The 10,417-nt window shown below is 36.8% G+C and overlaps 3 protein-coding genes across 4 annotated transcripts in view; 1 reads left to right on the forward strand and 2 right to left on the reverse strand.

Annotated features, from left to right (window-relative positions):
- LOC116308833 (uncharacterized) overlaps positions 1-4,830 on the reverse strand; it is a 28,442-nt gene extending 23,612 nt beyond the window's left edge. For both annotated transcript variants that reach the window (XM_089030001.1, XM_089030000.1), the window contains exon 1: positions 4,484-4,830. In XM_089030001.1, coding sequence (XP_088886127.1) covers positions 4,484-4,486 — 3 coding nt within the window. In that variant the 5' untranslated portion in view covers positions 4,487-4,830. The remainder of the gene's footprint in view (positions 1-4,483) is intronic.
- The window catches only part of LOC116304287 (uncharacterized), a gene marked incomplete in the record, with an annotated part of 204,442 nt that overhangs the window by 150,892 nt on the left and 43,133 nt on the right, over positions 1-10,417 (reverse strand).
- Positions 8,009-10,378, forward strand: LOC116308444 (beta-1,3-galactosyltransferase 6-like). The gene is made up of 2 exons (XM_031718862.2): positions 8,009-8,503; positions 9,843-10,378. The coding sequence occupies exons 1-2, from the start codon at positions 8,010-8,012 to the stop codon at positions 10,342-10,344; spliced, it is 996 nt and encodes a 331-aa protein (XP_031574722.1). The 5' UTR covers position 8,009; the 3' UTR covers positions 10,345-10,378.

The raw sequence follows: 10,417 nt of genomic DNA on the forward strand, positions 1-10,417 counted from the left end.
TTCCCAACACTACTGCAGCAGTTATCCCGACAACCGTGGATCTACGCTCCGAGAATGGACCTACTGCGACACCCGTCACGCAACGAACCACATCCACTGTGTCGGAAACTATGCCTGATGGTATGTCCCTTATCAGGGAACACTATGGAAACTTGGGCATTCCAGCAAACGTTACCGAAGTGCTCTTGGCCTCTTGGAGACCATCCACTCAAAAACAGTACAACACGTACCTCCGGAGGTGGATGGCGTTTTGTAATCAAGGAAAGGTTAATTACCATTCACCAACGGTAAACGACACTCTTAAATTCCTCATGAAACTTTATCAAGAGGGCGTCAGTTACTCAACGCTTAACACTGCACGCTCCGCTTTGTCTACCGTAGTTAATATAAAAGACTTCGGTAACAACCCAATTGTTACCAGATTTATGAAAGGAATTTTTGAGTTGCGTAAACCCACGCCTAAATACACAGAAATATGGGATGTGTCAATCGTTTTACGTTATCTGTCAGGACTCTACCCTTATGAATCATTAACACTTAAGGATTTGACACTTAAATTACTTATGTTATTGTTACTAGTATCAAGCCAAAGAGGTCAGACAATTCATTTACTGGACATAAATAATCTAGTTACTTCAGAGAACAAATATGTTTTTCATGTACTCGACCATACAAAAACCAGTAAACCAGGAAAGCCTTACGACATACTTCAGATTTGTGCCTATGACATTTACCCAAATAATTGTCCTTTAGCATGTCTTAAGGAATACATAAACAAAACTAAGCAGCTTAGAGGAAGCGAAACCAAGTTATTCATCAGCTATGTGAAACCGTTTAAGCCCGTATCTAGAGACACGATCTCCAGATGGACAAAGACTGTCCTTGATAAAAGTGGCGTCGATACTAACGTCTATAAAGCACATAGTACTAGAGCAGCGTCGACATCAAAGGCCAGCAGAGGAAACGTACCAATAGATCAAATAATGGCTAATGCTGGCTGGAAGTCAGCGGAAACGTTTTACAAATTTTACAATAAACCACTTGAATCTAGTACTAGCATCACGGATGTGGTTTTGAAGATTTGAAACCATATCTACCTATATATACATATACATATACAGTTGTTCAAGTTCGAGTAATTCTTTCGTAGAAATTAATAAATCAACACTTTGTGTTTACACCATCTTGTATCGTTGGTCTATAAGACATATTTATACACTCTTAACTGGAATGTGTGCCAGTAATGTTTGATGCATCAACTGCTTTAAAGTCTCATGGGATCACCTGACTTCCTGTCATGTGATAGAATTGGAAAATTAAACGAGACTTACCTGTAAGTTGAAGTTTGATTGAGATTCTATCACATGACATTGGAAGGAAGGAGATCACATGCCCGCCTCTTCCCGCCCTTGTCTATTTATACATTATATCAGCTGGGGTATATAAATGTATATATTTCTGGATTTTATGTTGATGCAACAAACATCGTTTTAAAGAATGACTTCCGCAAGCGCTGTGCTATCTCATGTGATCTCCTTCCTTCCAATGTCATGTGATAGAATCTCAATCAAACTTCAACTTACAGGTAAGTCTCGTTTAATTTTCCAATTATTATGCAAGTATGAAAGAAAATTTTATAGTATCTCATGCACCTTTTCTGTTTTTTCATTTCAGGAAACTATGCCTCAGAGCCCCAGTGGATCAGAGTCACCTGATTACAATAATGAGGAATTTGTAAGTTTCAAGTGAAAACACGAAACAACTTTTTTAAATTTAATTTGACAGTAACTTTTCAGACTTAAAAGTATACTCTTTTTTCAGATCTTCAATGGCATAAACTTGTTGACACATGTAAATTCCAAGGCCAGAAAGCCAAAGCTTTATGCGACGGGCCTTGCTGTCAATTCTCTTCTCCGATGAAGATATGAGAAATGGCTGCGTCGAGCCAAAAGATGGTGGGTCAAAGAAGCCAGCATTGGACCAGGCTAAAATAGACCTGATGAAAAGTAAGTTTCGTCCATAAAATAATGCGAGTTGTGTTCTAGATTGCAAAGACACTAAACCTGTGAAATTATAATTGATAGTTAAGGTGTAATAGTCAAATAGACACAAAAGGAAACAATGGAATTACAGGCTACTAAGGTGTACAGCTGTATTAGTATAATATCTGTTTCACGAATTTAATGTCTTCACTCTAAGAAAAATTATTTACACCCATCTATTTTCTCGGGTATCAACTGTACATTTTGGTTTTGTTTTTTTTTCAGGAAGAGTTTTAACAATCAAAAAGTATTGATACACTTTTTTTAAAAAAGAAAGGTCACTAAACACAGTTGGGACGAGTGCATGTGAGTGAGGTCAGGAAGGCACCATTAATAAACATAAAGTCTACTCTGCACTTGTAGTCATTTGTGTCAGGCATTCACCTCATCAATTCAAGTTTTCTTTAAGATATGTGAATGACTGATACAAAAGATTGTACAGAGAAGGCTTTACTAATTCAGGCCTTTCTAATCTTGCATGCACTTGTCCCTAGTCCCAACCATGTTTGGCATGTTGATGTTGCATGAAAATGTTGATGTTGTCATATTTATAAGCTTTGATACCCTTTTGTAAAGGCATCAACATTCCCATAACTTTTGGTTGAAATTTTTGCTGTGCTATAGTTATCCATGGAAACATGTAGTGTAGATTTGAAAAATTTTAAAAGATAATTTTATCTTATTTTTGCAGAGTGTATAAAGATTCGATATGGGGAAAAGCTCCTAGACAAGAGCTGGTCTGAAATACGGACCAGCTTAAACCAGAAATGCCTCGATAAGCTCAAGGCATTTCGCAAATTAGTAACTGTAGCAGCTGACAATGAAGAACAATAATATTTTTATAATATTATACTTTACATATTTTGTGATAATCCATGTTTTTCTTGATATTCTGATGGAAAGTATTTATGAGTACAAACACTTGAAGTTTAGAAATAAACAAGTTTTAAAAGAATTTGACATTCTAATATATGTCTCAAAATCTAGAATATTATGGGATCCTTTGTACAATCTTGGAGAAGTTTAAGAGGATCTTGAATAGGATCCTATTCAAGAACCTATAGGATCCTATTCAAGATCCTATAGAATCCTATTCAAGATCCTATAAAATCCTATTCAAGATCCTATTGGATCCTAATCAAGATCCTATTTTTTGTAGGATCCTGCTCAATATCCTATAGGATATTCAAGATCCTATTCAAGATCCTATTGGATCCTGTAGGATCTTCAATATAATCCTATAGGATCCTGTCCAAGATCCTACATGATCCTGTCCAAGATCCTATAGGATCCTGTTAAAGATCCTACAAGATCCTGTTCAATGTCCTATAGGATCCTATTCAAGATCCTATAGGATCCTATAGGATCCTGTAGGATCTTATTCAAGATCCTATAGGATCCGGTTTAAGATCCTACAGGATCCTATAAGATCCTGCAGGATCCTGAATAGGATCCTAAACAGGATCCTGTACAAGATCTTGGTTAGGATCCTTTAGGATCCTAAACACGATCCTGCTAAGGATTTGCACCAGGGATTAGGTTCAGCTCAAGTGAAGTTCAATGTTTGACCTTAACCTAACATTACTATCAAGGTGATTTTATCAAACCTTTTAGTACACTAACAAAACTTGATTCTGATTACTTGATTCTTATTTTTGAAAGTGGTACATTAGAGCCCTTACTGTACTCCATAGGAGTATACATGTATGTAATCTGCCATGTGGGAAACATGCAATAATTCTATTTTAAAAACTTTTGTTGAGTGTACTATAATCAATTACAAATATCACACAACCTTCTCATTACATATTGTATTATATATTCCTAAAGGGTAATGCAATTACAAAATTTTTCTTTCCAGACTCTTTGTGCAATTTCCTAAATATAATTCAGCCGATGTAACATGCAAGACCAAATCCACTTTGATTCAGCACATATAATTTAATGGTTCAAAAAGGATTTGTTTTTCTGTAAAAGGAGCATAAAATTAGTGACTACTTCCTTATAAGGAATCAAATGCATGACACAGATCAAATTCAGACTCAATATGTATGTGTCTTAACATATTTTCTTTCTTCTAATCATCGAATTTCACTACATTAGAAAATTCTTCGTTCAATATAATTTAAAAACTATTTTATGGAGTTAAAACTTAAAATATTGGGATCATTTCACAAAATACCAATTTTAACTTGCTAATTTTAAAAGCTTACAGCCAGAAAGAAAAATCAAGCTTGTACAATGAATGAATTCTTGGAAAAGATTTATTTTTTAGGCATATTATCTATTTCGTACATCTCTCAAGGACATAATAATATAAAATAATTGTGATTTTTTACAGAAAGTCAAATAAAATTATAAGTTTACACGTCGACTGAATTCAATACAATGGAAGCAAAGTTGGAGATTTTGCAATCAATGTGTTACAAAAACTTACTCACCATTTCGATGGTTCTTCAAAATAACTGTATTTTTCGCTTAAGAAACTACCTTACTCTCTTAAAAGGTCATCACTTGTTATATTCCTTTCTAAATTAGTGAAAAACCAAGGAAAAATCTTAAACGCAAACGGCGTGGATGGTTGGATCACGCCAATGCATCTGTATGGATTTATCGTTCAACTTCTTCAACGATAACGCCTTTTCTAGACTCCTTACTTCGATAGTTTTAACCAATAAAGACTATGTAATAAATAAAAGGGCTATACCCGATAAACTAAAGGCCTATTTGTGTTCCTTTTTCACAATTTTTCACAGGAAAAAAAGTTAGAAAGATTATAACGTCAATGAAATCATTTCCTCGCGGGCTCATAAGTCGACAGCGGTATTATATGTAATTATGATGTCATGATCATTCAAATTTATTCATTTACATTTTTTTTTTTTTTTTTTTTTTTTTTGCATTCTTTCATGTAATTTTTACGATTTTTCGCATAATTCTTATATTTAGCAAAAACTCCTGGTGAGAAATTAAATCAATTTAAGTCATTGTTAATAAAATGACTTCCTTCTTTCCTTTATAATCTCTTCCCTCGTCATTACATACATAATCTTATTTTGCTTCGGATTTGGGAGAGTAGCATACAAGATGCTAGTATGTTTGAATAAAGTATATGAAATAAATATGTTAATAATAAATTAAAGTTGATACACAGCTATTTCAAAAAGGTTGAATACTGAATACTGCATACTGAATAGTGCATTCCAAAGACCAAAGGTACGAAGGGCATTGTGGGTCTCGTTAATTTGAAATTAATAATATATATATACAGCAATAGACCCGTTTCGAATTCCAAATTACCGCTGTGTTTCTTGATTACAGACTCACTTGCACAGGGTTAGCCTCGAGTTTGTGCAGAATATTCACGTGTTCCAGTCAAGGTACGTCGAGTTTCAAAATCATATCAAACAATTGTTGTCATTCGCGGGCTTCCTGTGGTGACAAACCACGCTCCCCTCCCCTACACAATTTCCAGTCTTTTTTCGGCCCAAACCAAGATGGCTGACTAGTTAGTGATGTTTTCACTCGATTTACTGTAAATTTGAGCAGTTTTGAGCAAGAAATTCGCCTATTTATTGAAGAAAATTATATTCCAATTTCCTAATATGGTAAGTACATTCCATATATGGTAAAAGAAACAGCTCGAGCGGAACGACAACTTTTCTATGTGGAAAGTTTGATATGGTTTGTATTGTTGAAGTTGCGCATTCTTTCCTTTTCTGTTGGTATTTGTGAATATTTAAACACTGATACTAGGCTAACCTTGTCTGTAATCAAGGAACAGCGGTAATTTGGAATTCGAAACTGGTCTATTAACTTTCTACATGTAGTTAGTATATTGTTTCAGATTGAATACACTTAAATAGTTAGTGGGTTGCCTGTTGCAGCCTAGCCGTAGAATCCCTTTGAATTGTTTTTGCCTTCTCCATCTCTCGAAAAGTGCATTCTTGCACAGGAATATCCAATTATGAATTTGAATGACGTGTTCATAGATTAATAGGCACCTTAAGCTGCAGGACGGCAACACGGGAGACCACAAACCTCGCTACTACGTACTCCTTCACACGCCTCAGAGGGACGCCTTCTGTCGATATAATTTCTAAAAAAAGCTTACTTTGGTGCCCTTTTGAGTGTTGTGATCTTTGTAAGACTTGGTACTCCGCACTCCTTCACACGCTTTAGAGGGACGCCTTCTGTCCATGTAATTTATAATATAAGCTTACTTTGGTGTCCTCTTGACTGTTGTGATCTTTGTAAAACTCGATCGCTACTCCGCACTCCTTCACACGCTTCAGAAGGACGCCTTCTGTAGATGCGAATTTCTAAAATTCAATTCCTGGTGGTAAAACGCCTTCATCTTATTTTAAATCATTTTTACTTATCAGTTTTTACTTATGATTTTTTAATTTTTTAAATTTTTATTTAATTTAATAATGCTAGCGCTATTCACGCTGATGTTCTTCTTCTTTTTTTTTAATCAAAAAAGAAAAACGGAAAAACGGAAAAAAGGAGCTAGCAAAAGCGTGAGTAGGTATAAAGTTCAGGTCACCCATCTAAGGTTAACCCTCTTCATGAGCTTGACTCAGTATCTTGAACGACAACGATTTATCCACCGGACCACGGTTCCAGGTGAATCAGCATAACAATAGCCGTGAAAACAATGCACCGAATAGACTAGACTTTTTAACAGTATTTTTTCAACCGATTCCGTGCGTGGCAGATGCAAGGGATTAGCCGATATGGTCTGGGGGCCGGCTGGTCTCTCCCCTGATGCTTCGGCTAGAACATTTTCTTGCGTAATTCGTGCACCCAAGGGCAGAAGGATTTAATTGCCGTCAGGTCCGAAGTCCATACGACGCCTCAGCTCTGCGGATGTCTCGGGGGTATGGCACCATTGAATCGGGGTTTTTTTTTCCTTTTTTTTCTTTTGGTGGGTTCGAACGCCATTGTATCCAGATATATATACGCTAAAACTTTTTTTTAAATCATGCAATTTAGTAATATCTTTTCAGAAAGCTAGATTGACTGCCCATTCGTTTTTGCGCATTATTCAGAGTTAATAGATCATTTTCTCAAGGTATTCACAAACGTTTTTTGAAATAGCTGTATACACTTATTTCAATAAAGTTTGTCACCAAAAACCTAGAAAACTGAGATCACTGAGAATCACCATGGGAAACAATTCATTTTAAACAAGTAACGCTTTTTTGATACAAACTGCAGCTTGAGGATGCTCAGGAAAGGTGAGACTATAACTAGTAAAAGATGAGCAAGTCCATCACCAGTTATCATGCGGTTGAAAGATGTAAAATGTATCTACCCATAACTTGTCGGCCTCAGCTTTGTGGCTTTTCAGGTGACTAACTTTATTGAAAAAAATTGACAAAAATTTCAATAAAATCATTGAAACGTGAAAGAGCGAAAGAAGTGCTATTTCACGTTTCAATGACTTTATTGAAACTTTTGATGAATCCCCATACGTTTCCTTATAACATGACACCACAGAAACCATGCTTGGGCTACCTGTGCTTCATAAAATGCAGTAAAATGTAAGAATACATAAAATTCATGAGCCTCGACTGTTTCGTGGTCATCGCTCAAGCGGGGAAGGTCTATCTGTTGAGATTTCGGGACATAGCAATGGTAACTAAGGGGAGGTGGAAACATGAATCACAGTTGACTTCTTGTACATACCATGAATGGCCACCGGGCAGCGCTTGCAAAACAAAAGTGACCAGCAAAGACCAGTCGTGTAATAAAAAGTTGAAGGCCGTAGAGAATTTAGCAAGTACATTGTAGGGATCGGTCCGCTGACTGTGTCAGTGAGTACTCGGCCATTAACTTTCCTTGGGTTAACGTGGAATCAAGTGTCGTGCCACGACCGACACTCGAACAAGTGGTGACTAATATCCGAAAAAAATGAGTAAATTCTTTTTACTTTGCTTCGCCTTATCGGGAATATTACATATGCTTTTTATTTTATTTTCTTTGACGTATAAATGGAGCGATGTTGTTCTTGTTTCACCGGTAGCCATCAAACCAAATGTATCTGAAAGCCAAGAGACTGAGGGAGCTAAAAACAAGATTTCTTCACTACCAAGGTTGAAATTGGTGGTAGCTATTTTGTCTGCTCCTAAACGGATGGACAGACGCACAGGCATAAGACTCACGTGGATGAATGATTGCAGCCGGAAAGACGTTCTCTGTAGATTCTTTACAGATCAGTTGACAAGTATAGAGCCTCAAGTCAAGACTGCGATAGTCAAGGAAAAGCTGACACATGGTGACATTGAATTCATGCCAATAGCAGGAGGAATGAACTTTGGGTTAAGGATGCTATGGCTTATGGAATGGTCTGTTCAAAATTATGATTTTGACTTCTTTTTACGGATAGATGATGACTATTTTTTGTGTTTGAGGAAGTTGTTGGGTGAGATACCACGTCGAGTGCATGTCCCTAGGTAAGTTTGATTCACATATTTACCATTTGAAGTTTTAGAATCACGAACCGCGAGGTAATTTCAAGTTGATCCAAAATTCATTGATTTCGTTTTCATTTTTGCTGTTTCCATATCGAATTGGTGTAGTTGTCATTAAGGCCCCGTCCACACGTATCCGGAAATTTTTGTATCCGCCAAAATTTTTTTGCGGATACGAAAATGTTTGCGTCCACACGCAGCGTATTCGAATCGTTTTCACCGTCCACACGTGTCCGTTTTCGTAGAATTTGCGGATACGGTCACAAAAATTCCCGGGCACATGTTGGCGCAACCCGTATCCGTAAAAAAAATTTGCGGATACAAGAATTTCCGGATACGTGTGGACGGGGCCTAATTCTAGATTTTTTTTAGCAAGTTGAAATTACTGAATGGAAGGAAAACCAATTCACGAATTTCAATTTATGGTTGAAGTATTATTGTTATTATTTTGACATTTCTTGTAATCAAATCTCAACCTTTAGGAAAAAATTGAAAGCCGTTAAGCTTCACGACAAAACTCACAAGTCTAATCACTCGTCAAAATCAAATTAAGAAAATTTTACGACTGAGAGAATGCATGCGTTATCAAATACGATAATGGTACTCAGTTAAATATGATATTGGATTTTTAAACGACAATGAAGAGATCAAAGAGCAAAATACTTGAAGTTATATTCTATCGAATTCCTTATGGAAATAAAGCGGGTGGTTGCATGGAGTTTGGCTTTTATACCAGCATGGGTTTGTCATGGGTAAATATTACAATGAATAATAGAGCTTCGCTACATCATGGCCCGCGGGTTGTACGAAGGGTGGATTAAGCGCTGTATCCGATGGATATATAGAGATTATCACTTGTTAAGAGCTTGATATCGTTTGTATTCACGAGTTTCCATATCATATCGCGAACAAGCGAGTCTGTCAGCGAGTCTGGAAAACGAGTGAATAAAGAAGATTTCAAGCTCCTAACATGTGGTAATTTGATTATTACACATTTAGGATCGATAAAATGGCAAAATTTAGTTTCCATTTCACCGTGAAGAGATATCGTATCTCTTCACTGGTATGGTTTTTATTCACGGCTTTATCACACTGATATCGACCCTAAATGTGTAATAAATCCTAATCCAGTGGATGAATTCATGATTTTATCCAAAAAAAGTTTCCACGGGATAGGATTTATCCGTCGAATAGCGCTACCACCCTTCGTACAACGAGTCTAAACCGGGCACAGGAGCGTAATAACTTACGTTATTGGTAGGGTAGACAAAGAAAGTGTTTGATGAGCATTTTTTTAATGTAAGTATATTCTCTATTACAGGTTATACTGGGGCTATGTTCACTGCGTCGCAGAAGGACAGGTTCGCGTAGATGAAGGATTCCTTATACTTTCGTCCGACCTCGTCAAAGAATTTGTCAGCAAAAAGGACAGTCTTCTGTGTCATCCGTACGGAGATCAAGCAGTAGCAATATGGCTAAATAACCGAACTGACATCACTCGCTTTCACGACCCAAGAGTAATTCACGACGTCACCGCTCATAACCCGCAGTTTAAAAGAGCAAACGAGCTTTGCAACACCTATCTTAGTCTGCATGGCAGCTACTTACACGAAAATCTGATCTATTGGGATATTGTACAGAAAGAAAGGCCTCAGGTCTGGCTGCCTTCAATACAACCTTTTGAAGAAGTCTGTAAATTTGGAACGCACTTTGATTGGAGAAAAATGGGAGGGTACCCATACGAGTGGGAACCCAAACCTTGCTCTTCGAATCCCACATGGAATACTGGACTTAAGATGCACTTAGGAAGAAATCAGATGTAACGATTTTATACTTTACAGCCTTCTTTCGAGATTAAGGAAAAGACTGGGTCGAGTTGAAATTGCAGTGCATTAT

Source organism: Actinia tenebrosa, unplaced genomic scaffold (genome assembly GCF_029948245.1).
Source record: "Actinia tenebrosa isolate PJP-AT-01 unplaced genomic scaffold, QUT_ActTen_1.0 PGA_scaffold14__42_contigs__length_11649687, whole genome shotgun sequence".
Lineage (NCBI taxonomy): Eukaryota > Metazoa > Cnidaria > Anthozoa > Actiniaria > Actiniidae > Actinia > Actinia tenebrosa.

Excerpts from the sequence above, each read along its gene's own strand:
- LOC116308444 (XM_031718862.2), top strand. The coding sequence starts at position 8,010 with ATGCTTTTTATTTTATTTTCTTTGACGTATAAATGGAGCGATGTTGTT. Across the intron at positions 8,504-9,842 it reads CGTCGAGTGCATGTCCCTAG|GTTATACTGGGGCTATGTTC; the intron begins GTAAGTTTGATT and ends TCTCTATTACAG.